Source organism: Eptatretus burgeri, chromosome 12 (assembly GCF_056783735.1).
Source record: "Eptatretus burgeri isolate ZD-2024b chromosome 12, Ebu_testis_v1, whole genome shotgun sequence".
Classification (NCBI taxonomy): domain Eukaryota; kingdom Metazoa; phylum Chordata; class Myxini; order Myxiniformes; family Myxinidae; genus Eptatretus; species Eptatretus burgeri.
In genome coordinates, this window is record NC_140972.1 from 76,124,362 (window position 1) to 76,149,361 (window position 25,000).

Here is a 25,000-nt window from a genome sequence, read left to right on the forward strand (position 1 = left end):
TGTGTTAAAGGGGGGATGTGTTTTTGGCTCGGAATTTTTTGGACATAAACACAAATAAACAAAACACACTCCTCGAGTCGTGGCGACTTACCCCGAGGCTGGAGGAACGGAGTTGATTGCGGTGGACAAGTCACACTTGCGGAGTGGCAGAATCGTCCCCCTCTTCACTTGACACTGTGCTGTCACTTTCTTCAGCGGGAACGGTCTCTTGGCAGCTGGTTTAAGGAGCATCCTGGATGGTGGATGGAGTTGGTGCTGCATCTTTTGGCTTGAAAAATGCATGGAGAGTGGGCTGGATGGCTTTCTTTTTCTTTGCTGCATAAAGTTCCTTGTAGCAACAAAGGGCATCATTAACAACACAGCTAAAATCAGTGCTCCTTTCAAGATTTGGATCTTGCTCGATAACAAATTCTATGGCACTTTCAAACGAGCTGAGGATTTGGCTGAGGTTTTTCATGGTGAGATGCTCGGATGAAGGTGTCACAGCATCTTCTTCTTCCTCAAGAGCCCACTGCTGTTCCAACTCCATAAGATCTTCATTGCTTAAGGGTTCTGCATGAGACTCCAGTAAGTCATCCACGTCCTCTTCGTCAACCTCTTCAAACCAACCTCCTGCGCCAGGTGTACAATTTGACTTGTAATCAACGGAACATCAGCAAACCCCGTGAAATTGTGGACACACTCAGGCCACACTTTCTTTCACACAGCGTTCATTGTGGAGGTACTCATCTCCGCCCATGAATCCTCAATGTTTTCCAAAGCCATTTTTATGTTGTATGTTCGCCAAAACTCCTTGATTGATAGCTTGTCCTTATCAGTTTTTTTGATAACCTGCAGCATGGTATGCTTAACATAATAGGCTTTAAAAGCAGCAATAACTCCCTGATCCATAGGCTGTAAAAGTGAGGTAGTATTTGGTGGTAAAAATATTACCTGCACGTTTTCACACCAGTCTTCCATTTCCTGAGGATGGGCAGGAGCATTGTCTACAAGCAGCAAAGATTTGTTGTCAATGTTGTTCTCCTTGGAGATACTTCTCAACATGATTGGAGAAGTAATTGATCACGTAATCGTGGGTCAATGCCCTAACAAACGACGCGCTTTTTCTTGTATCACAGCAAGAGATAAAGGCATGCGACGTTTAGTTTGATCTTCTATCCACACACATAATAAACGCTTCATGTTGTGCATGGCACCATCTCTCATTCTCGTTAGTGTCGTTGCACTCGAACTGGTCGCAATCTGTGATATTTTCTTTATCTTTGCCGAACTTTGAACGATCGAATGTACAGTCGATGCAGCGATTGCTGTGCGCGGCCGATTTCCGTTGTCCCTTCACCTCGTTCATGTCTTTTAATTATATCCAATTTCACCTTCAATGTGACAGCCTTTCGTTGTCTCTTGAAACGAGGTGTGCTCAGCTAAAGACTTGCGGGTCGCTTGGGATTCATACTGGAAGGTATGCAGGCGAGCGTGAAGAGAATACGTACAGTACATGCGCAGTAAAGTGAAAGTGTGTTTATGCGCATCCTGTGTGATTGTTGTTTTTTGCAGGAGTTTGAAAGTTTTTTTGCGTTTTTCCTTGCAATGACATTACGATAGGCATAAAATGTTTGCGATAATTGAAAAATTGGTCATTAAAACTAAATTACGAAAAATCGAAACTACGATATGCGAACTTCCGGTTAGCGAGGACTTACTGTATTGTAATCAGTAACAAGAGTGCAAGTGAGCACAATATACGCCCGAACAAGAAGGTATATCGCGGGTTGAGAGGCATAATGTTGTAACTGCATTTTTGGCGAGGTTGAATGGAATGGCTCTCATGTCTAACAAAACACCATTTATCTTTCATTAGCTATTTGCAGGAAATGGGAAATTTTCAGTTACAACATTATGTCTCTCAGCCCGTGAAATAGTGTTTTCTTAGACATGAGAGCCATTTTATTCGGTTTCGCCAAAAATGCAGTTACATTATGCCTCTCAACCCGCGATATACAGAATTGTGCTACTATATGGAAAACAGCATCCTGGTTGCCATGGCATTCACTTTAGACGACGAACGTATGTCGCGACACACCGTCTCCACAGTCTGTGCCTATGTACCAAATATGAAAGTGAAAGTTGAAAACTTTTGGAGTTAGAGTGCGGACAGGAACGGATGGACAGACAGACAGACAGACAGACAGACAGACAGACAGACAGACAGACAGACAGACAGACAGACAGACAGACAGACAGACAGACGGACGGACGACACATAATACGCACCGATATATATATATATATATATATATATATATATATATATATATATATATATATATATCGGGTGTATAAAAAAATAGTGTGGTAGATAAAAACGTTAGAAAGGAAAAAATAACTTGCACCAAAAACTTTAACATTTTCACGCTAAGGCTCACGCCGGGGGTATCGCTATCGCTCTCTGTTCTTCGAACAGGCGAGCTAAAAATGAGTTATTTATTTAGTTAGTTTGTTATTTTGGCACACCCTGTATTTGCAGAGGCTGATGTATTAAGCATAATCAAGACCTTAACGTCTTCTACCAACAGGGATTATTTTAAGCCATTCCGGTATTTGTACTGTATTTGTGTCACACACATTTTCTACAATTCGTCTTGTAATGACTTCATATCACAAAGTTCATGACGAGAGGATTACCTGTCTCTGGCAGATCATACTGCAAACATGCTGCATCTCTTCAGGTATTTTACCTTGACTAATGTCAGTCATGACATTTGTCCGTTAGAAAAGATTGACAATACCATTAATGTTCTGAACTGATGTTCTGGGCACACCTCAGAACGTATGCAGATGCATTCTGGGAAGCCAAATGCTTAGGCTCTTTGCGAAGCTTCGGCTCTCTGCGACGCCTACAGCTGCTGCAAGCTTACATCACTCTGTGAGGCTTACATTGTGTTGTAAAGCTTATACTGTATTGCACAGTTCATATTAAGCCACGAGGCCATCGGTGTGACCAGGCCCATTCTACGTTTTATCGACATACATGCGCTACTTGTTAAGGAGGATTAAAGTGATCAGTATATCTCTCTATGTAGCTAATTGTAAGACTTCATGTTGTAAGAAAGACTGCAATGTATTTTGTACATGTTTTCGTGTAAACGCATTGCACGTCATGTACATTCGTGACATTTGCATAACGTATTTCGATGCCATTTGAGGTCTGTTTCCTGTTCATTTGATTTATTGGATTTGATTTATAGTGGAACTGTAATGCATTTCTGAAGTATTGTTGTCACAAAACAACATCATTCCTTTGCAGTTTCATGGTGCTTTCTCGAAGCTTCTTTGGGAATGAATAAACGGCTGAAGGCTTCTGTATGAACACTACTCCTTGTGTCTATATCTGCATTCGACATCTGACGAACCTGTGATTCTACGATTATGAAACCCCTAATGGCAGATGAGCGTTTGCTGCCATTAGAGTGACTCAAATAGATTCAATCTAAAAGGTGTGGCTAAAATCTAGTTTTGAATCTCGCATAATAGAGAGATGATCACGTTTATTTAGGAATTCGTCAAAGCATCAAGGCCAATGGAGGATGAACAGCCTAATGATAGGGGATATAAAGTTTCAAAAAAAACTACAGCAAAGTCCATGGTGTGCAATCGCAAATCCCTACGCTTCCCACCTAAACCAAAGTTGAAAGATGTAAAAAAGTTCCACTCAGGAATGACCTGATATCAAATTTTGTTAATTTTTTTTCCCTATTTTTCCACCTGACTCAAAATCCCCACCCCCTGGGTCATGAACTTGGGGTCATTTCCAAAAAATCGTGACATATTTAATGTCTCCAAATGTTGATTGCATCGCCAAAATTTTCGTTTAAAATATGCCCGTAATTACATTTTTGGTATTTGACCTTTTGATTCTGCTCAGGGGGTGGGGTCAAACACAATGCTGTTCTTGCACCTTCATGCCATGTGGTGATCATAACTACCAATGTTGGTGACTTCTGCCCAACCGTTTTTGACGACATAGTGTGACTATGTCGGATAGACAGACAGACACAGGCAGACAGAGAGACGGAGCCGATTACAATAGACCCCGTTATTTCAAAAGCATGGGGATAATAAATTCTGTACAAACTAAATGAGAGCATCAGCAGGGAGCTGCCCAGAAGATGGCTGGCTAAGTATATAAGTGGCTTCACGTCGAGTATTGTTAAAATAGACAGCACTTGTGTTACTGCATATTTGATATTCTGAGACCAAACGTGATAATGCATTGAGTAAATTTATTTAAAAATTATTATTTTATTTTATTTTTCTTTCTGCATTGAGTAAAGTTTTATTTATGTATTTATTATTATTATTTCCCCCCCAAAAACTGTTCATGTTTGGGGATAGATATTATGGTATATAAATGTTATGGTTGTGAAGTGTTTAAAAAAAAAAATTGTGTATAAATGTGTTTTTAAATTTTTTTTATTTTATTTCACCAAATATTTAAGCCAAATTGCGAAAAGGTTTTTCAATCTGGGAGGAACCATGTTCCATGTTGCTTCAGATGAACGCCTTGTACCTTGAGAAAGGAGTTTTCCTTGCTGAGAATTCGGAGGTGGTTGTCGCCAATTTTGTAGACCAGCTTGGAGGTATGATCTGCCAAAGACCAGTAATAGCTAATTGTAAGGCCCAGGAGCTCCTGAGACTGTTCCTCTCTTAGATCCTGGTCATATGGAACTTTCCTGCATAAATGGTCGACATTTTCAAGTAGATGATCGGTTTCTTATTCTCTCTTGATTGGAATGAGCGATGCTGCCTAAGCCTGAAGCAGTACTCAAATTAAGAATGGTTGAAAGGGTGCAGTCTGCTTGGATTTGATGAAGAGATCATTGATGTGGAGAGGATTGGCCCCAGAATGCTTCCTTTAGTAGATTGCCAGTCTGTAGAGATTGTGCATGGGAGAGAATGCCTTTTAAAGCAACTTGCTGCTTGTGATGGGTACAAGATCCTCGATGTGTCTTGTCCACTGTCAGAAAATAACTCATCCACATTCTGGAATTTCATTTTTACATTTGCAAAGGTGCACCCAAATGCAAATGGTATCGTGAACAGAGGCAAGGATTATAGTTTGGCACCAGGTGGATGGAGAAAGTCTTGCTAGTTCTAAGTCTCTAAAAAATGTTCCTGTATCTTTTTCTTACTTTTTTAATTTTAGATTTGTACCTGATTTGGTGGCAGTCTATGTGCAGCCAATGGTGTCGTGGTTTCTGTTTTCTTGAGTGACATGGATTTAAAATTGTGTGAACGTCTTTCGGAGCTGGTGGAACAGCTGACTACACGAGGCGAGCCACAGCCAAGCCCTGCTCTTACGAAGGAGCTTAAAAAGATATGCAGGTAATCCAGTCTGGGAACGTATTGATTTTGCCCAAGGGAGATGTTGATCCCTTCACTACTTCACTACAACAACTTTAGCCATTCTTCTTCGTGTGCTTTTTCGACATTCTTCATAGGTCATCGGATGAGTATGTGCGACGCACTTATGAGCTGCTGCTTGAGCAGCTTCGCCAAAAGCACAGCCAGGTTCGTCTTGCTGCTTTGCAGCTTTGTGATGAACTCTTCACCCGCTCGCACTGTTTTCGGCTACTGCTACTTGCCGATTTTCGTCTTTTCCTGGGGCTTACTGCCGGTGCAGAGGAAGGTCAACCCTTGCCTCCTCCTCGTGATGCAGCCCGCATGCTGCGTCACCATGCCCTCTTTGCCATTCGTTCTTGGAATGAGAAGTTTGGGGCTAACTACCGCAAACTAGCGCTTGGATACGATTATCTGCACAGAGTCAAAAAGGTAGGACAGTGAACATTACGTTTCCCTCTTATTTTATAAAGATAAACACAAGTGATGCATGGTTATAGTTGACTTACTTTTTGGAGTGGTTTTCTTGCTGCTTGAGTATTGCGTATCTTCATCCTTACTGTTCAGTTCCAGTTTCCATGGCCTTGTACTGTCTGTGGGAACTTTTCAGATTGACTTCCATGATGTTGAGGCACGTAGCAGGGTGCAACGGCACAGAGCTCAGGAGCAGCAACAACGCCAACAAAGAATCTGCCAGAAACAAGCTGAGCAAGCCATCAAGGAGATGGATGGTGTGTACAATACCTGTTCTCTTGTACATTATTTTAGCTTTCGTTTTTTTTGCTCTGATATGGCATTACCCAGAAGGTGCATCTCATATCACCATACTCTTCATTCTAAATTCCTTTGGCTCTTTTCCTTCATCTTCTGCTGTTTGTGCTCCTTTATTTTCAGACATGTGGCAGGAAATCCAGAATTGCCTGACAGAGTTTGAGTCCTGCTTCCAGTTGCTGCTTCCTGCTGTCTCTAATTTTGAAGTATTTTTGCCTGATCAAAGCCGCACCATAGGCAGTTGTGCACCGGGTCCATTGACACAAGAGGGATGCAATTCTCAGAGCATGAGCGGGACTGTGTGGGGTGACCCCAATAGAGATGCAACCACGCAGATTATTGGTTGCTATGATGAAGAGATGCCTTGCTGCAGTAAGACCTTGAGCCAGCATCCAGGGATCACAGACTCTGCAATGATTGGAGGTGTGATCCATGTACTGCATTGTCATAATGTTGCAGGCTGGGGGTTGGTGGCGAGAACGACCACTATGTGAGGGAGGTTCGTCGTCTCCCACCAGACTGCCCGGAATTGTAGGCCGTCGCTCCGGATAATTCTGTGATGCGGCGGATCGCTTAATCGACTGTGGACGCCAATATCTCAACCGCGTAGCGTAGGGTCTATTTGTCTATAACCAATTTACCTAATTAACTACGCGATTTCGACTACCGGGAAACCAAGCCCTCGGCACGTCTTTCTCGAACCAGGTCATTCTACCGACTGCGGTGGAGTTCCAACTACCGACTACCAACTCCGGTTCGGGTGCAGCCGAGCGGAAACTGCCAAAGCCGTGCCAGCTGGAATGAACGGATTACCGGGTATAAAACCCCGCCGAAACTCAGATCTGAATCATGCTGGATCAATGGAAGAGAGGACAGAAATGGACTGGGAACATTTCTGTGATGATTTATTTACAGTAAATGAAGACACAAAGCAAGACTTAACACGAATATGCAAGCAAGGAATATTTACAATGATCCAAAAACACTTATTCAGTTGTACTTATAAGACAGGCCCACACACAGACACACACACAATTGAAAGTAAACTCAGAGTTCTTTATTGGACCCTCGTAGCCGAGGAGAGAGACGAGCTGGGGGTCAGAGTCCAGCTGGGTACCTGACCGTCGGAGGAAGGGGGTGCTCCTTGGTGCAGCACCTGATAATGGTCGTTGGTTTGATCCCCAGTCACATGTGTGGGACTCGTTGTTCGTGGCGGAGCTCGGGTGGTGAATAGCGGGGTCCACGGAGGTGGGTCAGGGTCGCTCTTTCCTTTCCTTGTAGAGGGCCAGCAGGGACACGTTTGCCGCCTTCACGACCTTCTGCTCAACCCTCCGCTTCAAAAGAACCACGCTCAACAATGACCCTCAGAGCCCTATCCAAAACCTTGTCAGAAATCCGTGGAGAACTTCCTGCAAGACCCTTCTACCTCACTCGACTCTCAACCACTACAACCCTGTCCAAAAACCTCAGAACAACCTTCGTAACAACCCCTTCGTTACAACCCCCAAAAAACCAACGCCTCAGAGAGTGCTCGGGCATTTATGAACCTCCTTCAACGGGGCGGGGCTCGCTCGAACAGATGTCGCTCCCTGCCCTGATTGGGCAGGCTCCCCATAGACTCGCCTTTCCTGGGCGGGGTTTCGGCCCCTGAAGGGAAACCCCACCCACTCTTCCACGCGGGTTCGTACTTGTCGAGCAACAGTACCAATGATGCAAAGGTCGTTGTGAAAGAGTTACAACGTTTGTGGGAGCCGAGAAACCGGAACCAGGAGATCTTTCCTTGGCACGTCAGGGTGCGAGAAGGCAGCTGGTTGGTGGTGGATCGTGATGGGCCGAGGGGTCATGCAGATGGGATGGTTATTGGATGGCTTGTTAGATGTAACAACCGAACTAAAAGAAATCGCAATGCACGCCTTTGATTCTCCCACTAGACAAAAGGAAGGGGATCTGACTACACACATACTTAACGACATAACTGACTTTTGGGACATCTGTATGTTGAATGCAAATGGTTTACAGATCCGTACCAACCAGAGTTGGTGTCAAAACCACCCAGTGCTCGCCTGTTTATACATTTATCGTTTTTAAAAGACTCATCTAATAATTAATATTTTTTATAAAGCATTGCAGTGAAGTCTGATCCAAATAATTTTAAAGCAATATATGTATTTGTATATTGTAATCAGAAACGAGTGCAAGTGAGCACAATATATGCCCGAACAAGAAGGTATATACAGAATTGTGCTACTATATGGAAAACAGCATCCTAGTTGCCATGGCAACCACTTTAGATGACGAACGTATGTCGCGACACATCGTCTCCACAGTCTGTACCTATGTACCAAATATGAAATGTGAAAGTTGAAATCTTTGGGAGTTAGAGTGTGGACAGGAACGGATGGAAAACACCATCCTGGTTGCCATGGCAACCACTTTAGATGACAAACGTATGTCACGACACACCGTCTCCACAGTCTTTTCCCATTTACCAAATATGAAATGTGAAAGTTGAAAACTTTGGGAGAAGTGCGGACAGGAATGGATGGAAAACAGCATCCTGGTTGCCATGGCAATCACTTTAGATGATGAACGTATGTTGCGACACACCGTCTCCACAGTCTGTACCTATGTACCAAATATGAAACGTGAAAGTTTAAAACTTTGGGAGTTAGAGTGCAGACAGGAACGGACGGATGGACGCCACATAATACGCCCCGATATATGTATATATATCTGGGCGTATATTATATGCCCGATATATATGTATATATATCGGGCATATAAAAAAAATAGTGTGGTAGATAAAAACATTAGAAAGGAAAAAATATCTTGCACCAAAAACTTTAACATTTTCACGCTCACGCTGACGCTCACGCCGCGGGTATCGCTATCGCTCTCTGTTCTTTGAATAGGCGAACTAATAAAAAAAAATCACAATGATGTTGTGTTGCTCTGTTTAGTCATAAAGATGAAAACTTTTATTTTTCAATCAGGTCTCTTGTCTGAAATAGCTCATCACACTGTGAGGGAGAACAGATGTTCCCCAAGGGTTACAGTTTGATATGACTTGCATGTCCTCAAACATTCTAAACCACGGTGGAGCCACTTGCTAATCGAAAAGCATGCATGCGTTATCTGTAGCTCTTGGACTCTGTAACAGACCAAATATATTTTCATACCCGAGTATTCATATGTATTTAAACCGCTAGAATTGAACGGTTTTAATTAGTATCGGGGCACCCCAGCCCCCAATAATTGCCTTATTCATGTGTCTACTTTTATCCCTCCTATTTTCCAGGGCATGTTGTACCTCTTCTTCCTAACACCTGAGTTCACCTATCATTAAGTGTCAGAAATACAATTTATTAATAATCGTGCCAACAGTGTACAGTTGTATTTGTATGACAGCAAACAGTAATGGGGAAATGTAGCAGATATAAACCTCGTCGTTTCTATCCAAAGGGCATATGTTGGCACAATTAATGGGCCACATAAACATTTCATTTTCAAGATGTTGAATTTTTTTTAACCTTCCCTTGTATATTCCTTCCCCCTTTCTAGAATTTCCCTAACCCTCCTGCTTTCTTTTCTCTTCTCAATTTTTTTTTTCTACAGTTAGTCTACTTCTCACCCATCTTCTGCTTTTGTTATGCTTCCGCTGACAAAGACACTGGAGGCATTATGTTTTCATGTTGTCCGTCTGGCTGTCCCTCCGTCCGTCTGTGTCCGTGATAGGTTTTCGTATCCTCAATAACTTAAGAACGGCTGAAGGGATCTCAGTCAAACTTGGTACAAGTATGTAAATCATGTAAAGATAAACTGATTAGATTATGGGGTCAACAGCTCAACGGACAGAGGTCCCGTTAGGCAAAAATTCTGTAACCACACGAACTTGTGAACCAGTGATGGGATTTTCACGAAACTTGGTGCAAGTATGTATAATGATGTAGTAATGTGGATGGAGGCATATCGGTCGACGTCACGATGTCGAAGAGTGTCATTACAGTTTACACATAATATGTAGTGTCAATGGCACAAAACCCACAGATTATTTGATCGATTGATGTCCAACCTGCCTTTGGGTGGTACATACTTGCATTAATTTTATAGATAAGCACAAGTGATGCACTAAGTCATGGACACATTGGCATGGCAATGTATGCAGAAAAGCAAATGGTGACTGACTAGTCTTTGCGCGCTCTCTATCTTCCGGATCTGCTCTGCCACTTTGATCTATCAAATTCACGACCATTTACAAAAGCCCCTCCTTCTATTAACCACTCGTACATATGATTTGGAGCCATAAACTGCACGATACAGCGAGATCATTCCCTATTGGGAAGGTTAAACTTCTCTGCACACTAGCGATGTTTCTGCAAGCTGTAAACTCTTAACTACAATTTTGATGATTGTCACCTTTTTGATTTATTCAACATCTCGCCTCAACAAAAAATAGTTATATATGTATATATATTTATTCCAGATCATAGGAAAAGTATACAACCCTCAACAAATGATGATGTGTACCCCCCCCCCCCCCCACACTGTTACAGAGTGTTGGTGCTTCCGAAGTATTTTTCTGGCACAGGTTATACTGCCATTGCCTTCCCTGCAGTAGTTAGGGCAAGAATTTGGAATTGGATAGAGTGCTAGCCATTGCTCATCTACTATTTGTGAAGGACACTATGGCATCTTTAACATCCATCAACTAATGCCAGCAGATTGGATTCCCAGTTTAACATCCATCCGAAGGATGGCACACACATTGATTAATCATTCGCCCTGTGAAACACCAGGATGACAGTTTATAGCTGGGCCAATATTCGAACCCTGGCTAGACAGCTCTGAGGCAAGTGTGCATACCTTAAGTCTCGGCTATCTTGCCAGCCCCCCAACAAACAATAGTTGTATATAATCAGTTCCATATGGAATCATGAGTATACTAATGTTAACTATAAACTGAACACAATACACAGCCAAACAGTCACTCATTTGAGAATTTGTGACAGTCATCTCACTGATTGTCACAAGCATATAACATTGATACATTGGCTTTTGTAAATCTTTGTAAGCTATATTCGAGGTGACAATATGTGAATAATCGATATTCTATTATCTATGACCTGCAACCAAGGCGTTTAACCTCTCAGTGTGTTCAGCCCACAATTGGATGCTTTTCTACTTGGGATAAAAAGTACAAGTAGAAAAAGTAAAAAGTCGGCTAAAAAGCATTTTGTCTGGATGCAGTTTCATGATTACATAATGCTTGGATTTACAGAAGAAGAAGAGGAAGATTTTGATAAAAAAGAATACAAATTATGTCAAGAAGAAGAGTCAACGCATGATGGAGGAAAAAAGGGAGCGAAATGGGAAAAGCAGGACTGCACGAGGCGAGCCCCAGAGCTGGAACGAGAAGAAAGTTGCTATGCAGAGGACGTGGCTACAAATAGGAAAAGCCTTTTTGTGAAACAGCACGGATTACTTTCTCACACTTACAACCTCCAACTTGAGATTCCCACACGTGAGCATGTTTCCTCATTGTTTTCTTTGAGCATTTGTATTGGTCATTTCTTGCACCAGAATTTTCCTACTATTTTTATTTTCAAATGTAAATGTCAACAAGAGCGAAGTCGATGGCGCCATGGCAAATCCCTACGCTTCCCACTTAAAGCAAAGTCGAAAAATGGCAAAAAATATTCCACCAGGAATGACCCAATATCATATTTTGAGTTTATTTTATTTTCTGTTTTGACCCATAAGTCCCTGTGGCATGAACCACAGGTCAAATCCAAAAAATTGTTGCATATTTCATGTTTCCCCCAATGTTGATTGCGTACACAAAGTTTCATTTAAAAATGTGCCCGTAATTGCATTTTTTAGTGTTTGACCTTTTGGCCCTGCCCCGGGGCGGAGCCAGAAATGATACTGCTCTCGCATATTCTTGCCATGTGCTGGTCATAACTAACAAGTTTGGTGAATTTCTACACAACCATTTACGAGGAGATAATGTGACGAATGGACAAACGGATAGAGCCCATTACAATATCCCCTCCCCACCCCCATTTTTTTTCTACAAAAAGCATGGGGATAACAGCATTGATGGCTTGTGTATTTGGTTTAAATTGCTTTGTGTTGTATTTTTTGGACCTTTCTTGTTATACAGTAGATACATTGGTTAGTTTGCTTGTGGTTGGAAAAGCAATGGTTTATTTGTTTTCTACATGTAAGAATGAGTGCTGTGGGAACTGATCTTGTGGTATGTGATAGAAAAATGAAAAATTGTGAATTATATAAATGACACTAGATTTTGTTGGAGTGATCAGCATTTCCACATCGTTCTGTTTCAATTCTCAAACCTTCTTTTATTCCCAGTAAATTAATTTGTGTTTTTATCTAAATTTTAGATTTTGCCGGAAACCGAAAATGTATTCACTTGTTTCGAGCCGTCACAGATTGTAATACTCTGACATTGCAGTAAATGTGTCGTACCAGAGGTGCTTGTACAGGAGACCGAGGACAACAGCTCTGTGCTTTGCACGCTCCGAGATCTCCATGCCTTGCTCACGACACAATACCTACCATATGTGCATTCCTGGCTTAAGGTGAGCATTTGCATTACACAGATATTTACACAGTACCATTCTGACATGGCATCTATCATCCAGGTAACACCGTCATCAAGCTAAGCATTACTTTTTTTAAATTTCACTCCATGAATTGTCTAAGTGTGCTTGAGGTTGTCAATAAGTTAAGAGTCAGGAAAGTCACAAGAGGCTACCCTTGCTGGAATAACTTTATTGGAAAAAATTCTCATTTATATCAGGTCGGTCAAACAACATGGGTCAAATATGACTTGCCCATTCTTTGATTTGCAGGCTTAAACATTCCAAAACGTTTCTTTCACAATCGATTTTACAAACTCCTTTATTCTTGCATTATAAAACATGAATGCAGCTTCACTTTATTTACTCTCACCAAAGACAGGCCTCATTTTTATTTAATTTTGTAGCTCTTGTTAACAAACTCCTTTCTTTGGCACTGATATGATGACCAGGGTTTTTGTTTTTTTCATTGTATTGCTTCAATCCTGCTTTTTAGACATTTTCTAAAGCTGGTATTGCTGGTGATCATCTTCGTAGAGCAGTGGGAATTAAATCTGCATTGGAGGCATGTGCCAAGAAGCTGCAGAGTCTGGACATCAGAGAGAAGCCACGGCAGCGTATAGTGGTAGGAGCTACAAGTAGATGCATTCTTTTCTTTATCTTTTTATTTCAACAGAAAGCCTTCCTTTAAGTCCTTCTTCACCATCGATAAAACTATAAATTGTGTCAAAGTCCTACAACACGTTTATTTAACCCTTTGTTTGCCAATGGGACTAAGTCACACATGCAATGTTGCAGCATGTGTTAGTTTTTGATCTACCCTGTCCATGTTAGAATGGTATGACATGCTGAAAATATGATCAACAGGTAGATGAAGCTATTTCTTTTTGCAATTAATAAGGGGTGCAATTTATTGTCCTATCGCTAAACAAAGGGTGGAGTTACATTTGCATCAGGGTTGATTTTTATTTACCACATGAGGGTTTTCAAATGTATTCTTATGAGCTCTTTGAGATGAAGATTTTGAAAACTAAAAATTATTTCCAAAAAAACAAAATCCAATTATGTCCGTCACCTGTAATTGGAGGGAATAATCAATGAACTCTCACCTAATCGATTACCCCAGGTGGCGAGGATTTCTATAAATTAACCCCCATGCTCTTCCAGCCAAAGAAAATTGCATAAAGCAAGCAAGAAAAGCTACACAAGGTAAACCTTTTGCTCTTTCAAACCCTACCTGGGTTCCTCTCCAGATGCAGACATTCACCAGTAGCACATGCATGAGAATCCCAATGCTACACACCCCCTCAGCCACCAGACCACTATATTTATTTGTTGCTGAGTCATGAACGATGGTGTACACAGACATGAACCCTGAGGCTACCAAACATGTACCATGTGCAATGCCAATATAAATCTCTGCAGATGTGGATGAACCCGGGAAGAATATCAAGAAGCAAAGGGCTTACCTTGTGGAGCTTTTTGTAGTTTCTTTAATGCAACTTTCTTTTACTGGAAGAGCATGGAGGTTAATTTAATAATTATGTACTTGTTAGGGATATTTGATGCCCTCTGCTGGACCAAAGCATTAAGAAGACAGTACTGAGAAAAGGAAAAAGAATGGGAACATAAAATATTATCATGGTAACTGGTTGTTCCGGTTGCCCGGTTTGAGAGTCAACCGCTTTGACGACTCCCTGCCGGATCGTCACGTCCAAAGCAGTGTTACAGTGCTGATTGGAGTCCCCAAATTGTGTGAGTGTCATGTCGATAGGCATCACGTGCCTTGATCTAATTATGCTGAGCAAACCTGAAGGTCATGTGATTCGGTCAACTCGCGGTTTGGATACAACCAATCCACCCTTTATGGACTTATTATAAACCACCAACTGAAGCCACGAGGATGACCAGAATTCACCTGAGACCAAGTATAATTTCATAAGGAAATGGCACATGGGTAAGGAATGTACAAGAAGCCATACAAATAAATGAGTGCATAATAAAGAAGCAATCCCTTTATCCAATACCCGACATACGCACCCACCAATAAACGAAAGAACGGATGATCCTCAATTGTCCTTCGGGTTCGGGCCCAGTCGATCACACCACAGAGATTGACAGATAGACTGACAGAACAGAAATACCCAGGCTGCACCCTGCAGGACACTTTAGGAGCTGATGCAGGGTGGCGAAGGAAGCAGCAGCATGTCTGGCACAGGTCAGCACCCGTGCGTGATGCACGATTTGTGTGTGGAGGTGGAGGCTTGTCGTCGCTCAGTAGCTCTGCAAATTTGCACACCCTCTTGCGGCAATCGATCTTGGCATTTGCTCGACCAATGCTCACAACAGGCTTTTTTCTAGCCTCGGCCCACACCGACAGCTGTGATGCACTTAGCCCCTCTCTGTCCGGCCGCTATTGGTCCGCCGCTCGGCCTATTGGCCGGAGCAACCCCTCTTGAGTCTTGACTAATGGGGAGGCTCACAGCAACTGTTCAGCCCAGTCTGCTCGATGGGATTCCCCACCGAAGCATGTGCTCAAAGGCCTACCCAAATGCTAAAAATAAACATTTAAGACAAATCACAGAGGTTTTGACATCAAACTAGAACATACCTCTGCCAGGCTGAACAGTTTACATTTTGTATCCCACTAATGGGTTGTATTCGGATCCAGATCTTCACCAAAATCTAATCCATTTGTCCTTGTCACACACCCAACCTGTCCACCACGTTTTGTCCGAATCCTTCCATAACTGTTTGATATGTCATGCTCGCAAGCAAAGAAACGGGTGAAATCATAACCTCCGTCCACCTTAGGTGGCAGAGGTAATAAAATGTCAGAAGGGATGGCAGTTTTTAGATACAGACACGAGAGAGGCAGACTTCATCAATGACACGTATCTAATGTCACATTTAATTACTTTTACGCTTATTCTAAATTCTCAAGAAGGAAATAACTATGCGAAATGAAGCATTTACTAACCCCTATGAGTCATTTTCACAGCAATGTATACTGATAGGGTGAGTGAGAGGATGTGGGTGTTTCACCATTTTTTTTTTTTGCCTACTTGATAAGGAAATGGCCTTTTATTAACATGTTGATTTTTTTTCTTGAATAGATATTTTATGTAATCCTTGATTCACTTTTCTGAAGCTGATTCTTGATTCCATAAAACAAAAAAATAAATAAATACACGTATGCAAACACAAAGACAGCAAGTCAGAGAGGGTATTCCGATCCCATCTAGCAAATCATTTCCAAAGACAGGAGCAAAAAGAAGATGTCGCACATGAAACCGAAACAGCAACAATTACAGCCCCAACAATTGATATATGTATGTATATAGCGAAACACTGACAACTGGGAGAATGACAAAAAGAGCAGAAAGGTACAAAAAAAAGAATTGCACAGAATGGGTGCAGAGAAAGAAGGCTCATTGGAATGGTTAAGAAGAAGTCAGCTCAACAAGGATGGAGAACAAATCATTACAAATGCCCAAGACCAAGGACACCAAATGAATGACTTTAAGAGAATGGCAGGACTGAGTCAATTAGACAAGTGTAGATTCTGCAAGGTTGAAACAGAAAGCATGAGCCACTTCCTATCAGGATGTAAAAAAGTAATGTCAGAGCAATTGCACACAAAGGCACAACAAAGTAAGTCGAGTTTCCACTGGCGCATCTGCAAAAACTTCAATATACTAGTTCCAGAAAACTCGTGGAAACGTAAACCAAAAGTAATCATTGAAAGCGAGGAAGTGACGCTCACGTATGACCTAATGATCCCATATGGCGTGAACAAAGAAACCACAGCATTGCAACCAGATATCGTACTTGAGTACAAAAGAGAAATTAAGGCACTGGATATTGAGGTGTCAGTACCCAGTGATTTCTGCCCTAAACAATGCAGAAATCAAGAAAATTACCAAAAACCAAGACCTCAAGAAAAAAGTGAAAAGCTCTTGGAAGTTGAAAAGCACTGAAATTGGACTAGTGATAGTTGTAGTGATGGGAATGATGAAGAAGAACCTCACGGATATATTAATATCCATCTCTGGGACCATTATGACAAACAAATTGCAGTTTGAAGCTGTCTGGGGCTCAGTGATGATCCAGAAGAGAGCCCTCGGCACAAAACTTTGATAACAAGAAAACTTCACAACTTAGTTTCAGTTAGGCCTAAGTCACATTTTCTCTACGGCTAGGATACGGCGGCCGTACCCCCCCCCCTGAATTGACAGAAACATGCGGTGGCCGCAGAGTTTCTGAGGTGGGGTCGGACGCAAATTACAGGCCGCAGGGGTCGCCGTGGAATTATAGTGCGGAGTTATAACTTTTTTCATTTCTAGGTTGGCCATAGCAATTCGACAAGCCGTAGCCATGACATAGATGTGTTCCACGTCAACTGTACGTAGGGCGTACGGTGGGCTTGCATTATTCGTGCGGCTGCCGTAGGCTCTTATCAATGAAAAATGAATTTCGCCAACCCCCAAAAAATTACGGCGGCCGCACTATTTCCACGGTCGCCGTAGGGTAGTCCTAAGGCGTCCCTGTGTTCACCGTACGGTGGCCTTGCGGTCTGTGTGACCACCTGCGGGCAACGCAGGGTCGACGCACGGTTCCCCTACGCCCGCCGTGCGTCTTACGTACGGCCTCCGTGGCAGTCTGTGTCGACCATGCGTCCACCGTGCGCTACCACTAGAGATCGGATTATAGGTGCTTGCCTATACCAGTGGTGCCCCGAGAATCCGAATTTGATTCTTTTCAGGAGGCTTTTCGGATTGCAAAAAGTTCGGATTCAAAAACTATTTTCCCAATAAGAAATAATGGAAAGTGAATTAATCCATTCCTGGACCCCAAGAAAACCCACTTTCAAGACACTTTCAACCGAAATTACCGATGTTTAAGGTAAAATAAGATGAGTAAATGACCTTCGGTGGCGGTGTATTGTATGTAAACTGGTACAATCACCACATCCAAAGGTCCACACAGACTCGTGCTCCGGCCTGGGTGCCGATCGCTCGCGCACTCTGCGAGAGCGCTGCCCCCATGGCAGCTCATCAAACATGATGCCCCCAGAACCACAATCACTTTCATCAAACGCATTCGGGCTGAGGTAATCATGGATATTCCAAATTACAACCGGTTTTTCTGTGAAATTAAATCCTTGCCTGACAGTTCGTCGCACCACGTGATCGGATTGCTTTTTTTTTATTAATGAAAACACAAGATGAGTAAAAAAAAAAAACAGCACAAATCAAGGTGAAAACACGAGGTAAAGTTGCGATCGACACACGAGAGATGCTTTCACGAGTACTTCCACCGACGAACTGAATGAACAAAGCGCGAAGATGCAGGTCGAACAGGCGGGGGAGACACACGTGAACAAACATGAACGCCACGTTGTGTTCGGTTTTTAGGGCAAAATTTTCTCAAATTTTTTTCGGATTCCAATTTGTTCAAACAATGGGGCGTTCCGATTCTGGGGGCACCACGGTGCTCCGAACTGGTATGTTCAGATATATATATAACTATTATATATAACAGTTATATATATATATATAAAATATATATATATATATATATATATTGTAGTTATAGTATATTCAGTTATACATACTGGTATATTCCGAACTGTTTTATTTTTATTTCAGTAAAAAAAAGAACTGGTATATATACCTACTCGTTACCGTCCGTTTGGCCGCACGTTCGCCTTAGGGCTCCCCTGTGGTCGCCTTGCGGGCACCTTGAGACTACCTTGCGTCTGCCTTGAAAATTCTATGGCCGCCGCAGGGACGCCCTAAGGTCACCGTGCGACATCAAATCAAAGACCGTACGGCACCCCCACGTTTTCAGTCTCTACAATTTCTAAATACGCCGTGCGGCTCCCTGAAAAATAAAAAGATATGTGACTGCTAGATTGTGTGACCGTGGAAATACTGCGGCCGCCCTATAATTGCTAGTGCCCGTAGATTTTGTGGACCCTACGGCCGCCGTGCCAAATGTGACTTAGGCCTTAAGGATCACGATTCATGGACTGAGGTGGATACTTCGAGCCCTGTGATGACTCCGTTCCACTTTCTGAAACTTACATATGGAGATAACCAATGACACACACAGTGTACGTCTTTGTTGTGAAGAAGCAGATAACAAAGGGAGTAGTGTGTGGAGTGGTTGGGAAGACAGAAAAGAAGGAGATGATGTAGAGGCAGCTGGGGTGAGGGTATGCAATATTTTTCAGCTCCCAATGTGATCATGCCAGTGCATTAATGTCACACCTCTTTTTATGGTGCTCAAATTTTAGAGATTTAAAAACTATTATTCCATATAGTATTTTATTTATTTCTTCAACCCATGGTTCAAAAGTCAGTTTCTAACTGGCGTGTGCCCATTCTCTCCTGTTTGCACCACATTATGTACTTTACCTGCCTCCCCTTTGTTGCATGCATCTACCGCTGCCTGCAGGTGGCAGTTAAACCATGTCTGGTTTGAGTGCTTTTTGCCTGAGACTTGCACTGTGCCCCCTGCTGTCCAATCGCGCATCATTCCATCAGGCTGAAATTGCATTCAATGGACTTCTCCTCCATATATACTTACCTCTTCATGTTCCCTTTTTTTTTCTGTGTTTGTTTCATTACCTGTTATTTTTACCTTTATTTATCAAAAGGCAACATCATTGATGTAATGGTGTCATTCTAATTGTCAAGTACAGGAGACACTGGGCAGATGTGGCACTATGATGAACATTTTGAACATTTTTATTTAATTATTTTAAGACTCAACATCAAAATTGCTTGTTATTTTTCCCTTCACCCCCAACCTCCTGTCTATCAGAGTTCTTGTTGCACAGCAACTCTGCAAATTTAAAACAAACATTTATTTATGTATTTGTTCCTTGTCAGAACTTGCTTTTGTGTTTTGTGATAGATGAAAGGTGATGAATCTGATTCTGGATCAGACTTTGAGGATGTACCTGAAAAAGATGGTTATGAACCTTTCGTACCGGAACATCTTCGTGCAGAGTATGGTATGATGCTCCAACATCGATTTGCACCATACAGTATATCCCCTTTATCTTACTCTGTTGCCCCCACACCCATATTTCCTTTGTTTATTAATCTTTTGCTATGATCCATTCCTTTCCAAATACTTCCCACCCACCCCTTTAATTTATTTATTTTGTAATCTCATCTGTCCCTCGCATGTAAAAATAACTTTGGAATATTGTATTACCTTAACACCCATAAGTGATTTGTGATGGATTTTATTATGCACCGACAGTGATCATGCAACATGTCCATTAGTCTTCCGTGCTTGTGCTGGTGGAAGTCCAAATAATTGCAGCTGAACACGTGCAAACAACTGAAACATTTGTGGGTGACGTGTACATTACCTCTACTACCGAAGGTGGACGGAGTTTGTTTTCAACCCTTTTTCTGTGTTTATCCATCTCTCTGTGAGCAGAATAACTCAAAAACTTATGGACGAATTCAGACGAAACTTGGTGGACAGGTTGGGTGTGTGACGAGGACAAAGTGATTTAATTTTGGTGAAGATCTGGATCGAGATATGAGAATAGAAAAAAAATAAAAATTTGAATGATTCTTCACCATTGAGAGATAGGGCCAAAAACGATGCACAGCATGAAATTTCAAAACGTGGACAGATTTGGACGAGACTTGAACAAGGCAATTCTATACTGAAACGCAAAATAAACTTACCACTTGTTTGAAATGTAATAAAATTGTAACAGTTCAAAATATAAACAAACCAACAATTGCTAATTGAAACATTGGCATTTTATTGATGACATGTCAAGTTTTTGACCAAGATACACAATCTCATAAGTTTGTTCTGCAGTACAGAACAGCACAGGGTGCAATGTCAGTCCCCTTTCAATAGCGTGTGTGGCCACCATTGTTTTGGATACAGGCAGTGCATTGGCGGCGCATACTGCCTCCCAGTCTTTGGATGGATTGCTGCTGGATTCTGTCCCACTCAGTCCTCAATGTCTGAAGCCATCTGACTTAGGACCATCTGCCTGTCCTGCCTTGCAGTGGTGACTCTTGGCTCTGATCGAGGTCTGTCATCTGCTGAGTTGTGGGGGGTGTCTCTGTCCGCCAGGGCCGATATCGTCTGGTGTGAACAGCCAAGGCGACGTGCCATCTCACGGTAGCTCAATCCGCCTTGCAGTATGCCCAAGGCACACTGCTGTTGATCCCTTGACAATCATAGCATGTTGATTGAAATGCCTATTTTGCACTGTCCTTTTTAAAGCCAATATCAAGACATCACGTGCAGCTCATTAAAATCATCCCGTACCCCGTGGCTAATCACTGACAGTCAAAACGGCTGTTCAACAGCTGTGCTATGAAGTGACCATTGAAGGTTCAAGTGACCATCCGTGACCATTTTGTCTGACAGTGAGGACACTATTGTCCACAAATAAGTTCACACATTTACTACACGCAGTGTTATTGTTGATATTTGCAGGTTTAAAAGGTGGTAAGTTTCTTTTGCGTTTCAGTATATTTTCGTTAATGTCCACATCCAGCCTATCAGTGGGATACAAAACATAAACTGTTCAGTCTGGTGTATGTGCTCTACTGAGTGTCATTCTCGTTCCAATTAATGTACCATGCTGTATACAGTGTCGGTTCTGCTAAAGCATTTTTTTTTTTTAGCAAGTGTTGGAGTACTGGATGGGTCGCCACTCTGATAGATTATACGTGACTAATGGTGCAGGAATTTGGAGGTTAGCCAGGGTGCTGGCCTACTCTATGAAGAACACCATGGGATCTTTCATGTCCACTAATTAATGTCAGCAGATGGGACACCAAGTTTAACCATCTGATGGACAGTACACACATTGATGTATCATTCTACATGTGAAACAACAGCATAATAGGTTGTAGTTTTGAACCAAAGCTGGACTCAAAGGCAAGTGTGCATATCTCTAGGCTATCCTGCCATGTGATGTGTGCCACTTTTAATTTCATTAACAATTAAATAGGTGTAATTCTGGTCATTTCGTTGTTGCAGGGCTCATGAGATTATTGGGGCTTTTCAATTTTTCATCTTGCAAATATGCCTTTGGCATTCCCAATTCTTTATTCCTGCTTATATCCTCTAAATAGCTGTTGATTTTTATTGCTTTAATTGCCATCCACTGGAGGCTATATGTATCCCAATGCTCATCCCATCAGTGGTCATTTCATCTCCACCATTGATGTTTTCAAATTAGAATTGAATATGAAATAGACATTATTGGTACCATTGGTGCCATTAGCTGTGAAGCCAGTATTGTACCTGAACATGTTATGGCAGGCAAGTGGCAGCAGGTACGAACAAGGTGCAAAACTGATGCATTGCACGGGAATTTAGGACGGTCGTGGAACCGACTGGCACATTCCTGTGGCATTACTCAGCCATCATTGAGGTTTAGATAAAAGTCCCTGCCAATCTCCTTTAATGAGACTCCTGTTTTTGCCGAGTCTACCAAGGCTTTTGTTGGACTGTACCTTCATTTAACTTGGTGCCCTGAACAGACCCTTGGCCTACATGCAGGAAACCTGTCTGTAGCTCATCCCCTTTGCGAGGTTGCACCACTTCCGACATGACTTCCAGGGTTCTACACTGCACAAGAATCAACCAGAAATAACATGAGTGGAATGTTGTTGGCACGTGAGCTGGATGCAACCCAGCTTTCAGAAGCTATTTCCACATTTATTTTATGTAGTTTTGTCTTATTTTTTTTTATTAATTCTTGTATTTTTGAAGGAAACTAAAATTCCGAAATTGAAAATTAACATAGAGTTAGGCCATTGCATTGAACTTGTTTAGCAATGCTTTTAATCTTCCACGAACCTCGACTACGTAAACAAAAAAAAGGTGTCTAAAGTTATTTTCTTGTGTATTTTGTTCATGTCAACCTTGAACCTTGCAGGTGAAATAATTTTTTGGGAATCCTTTTAAAAGGTTTTGGAGTTCATGGAGTAATATATATATATATATATATATATATATATATATATATATAAATATATATATATACATATACATATACATATATACATATACATATACATATACACATATACATATACATATACATATACATATACATATATATATATATATATATATATATATATATATATATATATATATATATATATATATACATATACATATACATATACATATACATATACATATACATATATATATATATATATATATATATATATATATATATATATATATATATACAGTCATGCACCGCATTACGACGTTTCGGTCAACGACGGACCGCATATACATCGGTGGTCCCATAAGATTATAATGGAGCGGAAAAATTCCTATCGCCTAGTGATGTCGTAGCAGTCATAGCGCTGCCAGTCGTATACAAGTAGAATATCGCACATACAATTATGTACAATACATACTACTTGATAATGTTAATAAACAACTGCAGGGTGGCCCCGTTATAATGCGATCGTTGAGATCCATAAAATGTCATCGCGAAAAAAGCAGGAACGCGCTAAATCGGGATTCAATGAAATCAGTGTTCAAACTGACCCAATGTTGACTTAACATCCTAAAAAACCCATATTTTCACCCTATTTGGCCAGTTTTTTGCACGTTTACCTTCAAGCAAGTAAATTACCTTTGAGTTAAAGAATTCTGCAAATAAATCGTTGTTGTTACAGTCGAAATTAAAACACAAATTCGTTTTTAGTAAAGCTTTTTATGTTGTTAAAACATTCGCACTGCTCTGAAAATATATCACATAACTGACAGGTGCTCGATTCTTCATTTGTAAATTATAACATCGATGCAATGATTACGTATTTATAAAATCCAAACGCTATTTATTCACCTTTCTATAATCGATGCGAGAGGAGATTGGAAGCAGTCGCTAACAACACCCATGGCCGTCATGAACAGCACAAAGGTAAAACTAACGTGTTTTCCGTCTATCTTGGATGTGTGTTACAATTGCCAACAGTATTCACTACAGTAACATGCTGTACAGGTTTGTATCCTAGGAGCAATAGGCTATACCATATAGCCGAGGTGTGTCGTCGGCTATACCATCGAGGTTTGTGTAAGTACACTCCAAGATGTTCGCACAATGATGACATCGCTGAACGACGCATTTCTCAGAACGTATCCCCGTCATTAAGTGGCGCATGACTGTATATGTATGTACAAATATATGTATATATATATATATATATATATATATATATATATATATATATATATATATATATATATATATATATACACATATATATATATATATATATATATATATATATATATATATATATACACATATATGTGTATATATTGTTACGGCCACGGATAACGTGACACCAGTTTGTTACTCAGGGGGATTAATCCCCGGTTGTCCTCGGTAGAGCCGGACCTGGGGCCACCGCTCACAATTAACGTTGTGGTATGGTGGGTTGTTTTAAAACCACGAACGCCACCCAGTCAACCACGAGTTCCAGTGTCCACCATCTAATTATTCCGTTCAACTAGAGGTCATGTGGTTACCTGAGCGGGGAGCGTGCCCTCAACAAAGCACCAATATTATCTGATTCGATTTTAATTAGGGCGGCCGAGCGTTTTAATCACTGGTGCGTGCTGACGATTTTTTGGTCAAATCTGTGTTCATTACCTCCCAGTCTATCTCGGTTCGAACAATGCGAGCTCAATAGAAGGAAAGGACAAACACGGACAGGTTGGAAATCGACAAATAATTTATTAATAATAAAATAAATAAATTATAAGAACTTTTTATTTGCTGAGGTAAATAAAGAATGAATTTCAAAGCAAAATCAATCAAAACATCAGGAAAGAGACAAAGAGCAGATGCTTATTGGGGGTCGACTTACTTGCTAAACACAGACAAGGGTACCCAGCAGATCATTCAGGGGGAGAATCGTCTCGCTCACCAGAAAGTCGTCCGTGAAGCGAAAACGTCCTGAAAATGCGTGTGTGTGTCACGTCCGTCGCCAGCACCCAGCTTTGCCGTGCACCCTCTCACGTGCACCCTCTTTGCCGGGCAGCTTTGAACGCCAGTCTAAGTCTGGAGGGCACCGAGATTGTCCGTCGTGGGTTTAGACCCTGGTGGTGTTGGTGATTGACCCATGCCTCACTTGTTGGAGGCGCTGCTCACCACCACACGCACACCACACGTTTGCTTGCAGAAGCACTGG

General features: G+C 41.5%; 2 protein-coding genes across 8 annotated transcripts in view; both read left to right on the forward strand.

The window, feature by feature from the left end:
- Nucleotides 1-4,708, forward strand: part of LOC147015937 (uncharacterized) — a gene marked incomplete at its 5' end in the record, with an annotated part of 17,383 nt that extends 12,675 nt beyond the window's left edge. The window contains 2 exons of the mRNA XM_085849190.1: nucleotides 3,923-4,023; nucleotides 4,553-4,708. Of these exons, the coding sequence (XP_085705316.1) occupies nucleotides 3,923-4,023; nucleotides 4,553-4,708 (257 nt within the window). The remainder of the gene's footprint in view (nucleotides 1-3,922; nucleotides 4,024-4,552) is intronic.
- UVSSA (UV stimulated scaffold protein A) overlaps nucleotides 1-25,000 on the forward strand; it is a 200,332-nt gene that overhangs the window by 53,897 nt on the left and 121,435 nt on the right. For 3 of the 7 annotated variants that reach the window (XM_085848587.1, XM_085848583.1, XM_085848586.1), the window contains exons 2-9: nucleotides 5,204-5,382; nucleotides 5,499-5,829; nucleotides 6,008-6,128; nucleotides 6,292-6,591; nucleotides 11,447-11,689; nucleotides 12,661-12,770; nucleotides 13,267-13,395; nucleotides 19,695-19,794. In XM_085848587.1, the coding sequence (XP_085704713.1) occupies nucleotides 5,273-5,382; nucleotides 5,499-5,829; nucleotides 6,008-6,128; nucleotides 6,292-6,591; nucleotides 11,447-11,689; nucleotides 12,661-12,770; nucleotides 13,267-13,395; nucleotides 19,695-19,794 (1,444 nt within the window). In that variant the 5' untranslated portion in view covers nucleotides 5,204-5,272. Of the gene's footprint in view, nucleotides 1-3,304; nucleotides 3,495-5,203; nucleotides 5,383-5,498; nucleotides 5,830-6,007; nucleotides 6,129-6,291; nucleotides 6,592-11,446; nucleotides 11,690-12,643; nucleotides 12,771-13,266; nucleotides 13,396-19,694; nucleotides 19,795-25,000 lie in introns of all 7 variants that reach the window. The other 4 variants (XM_085848584.1, XM_085848585.1, XM_085848588.1 and 1 more) reach the window with 3 other exon arrangements.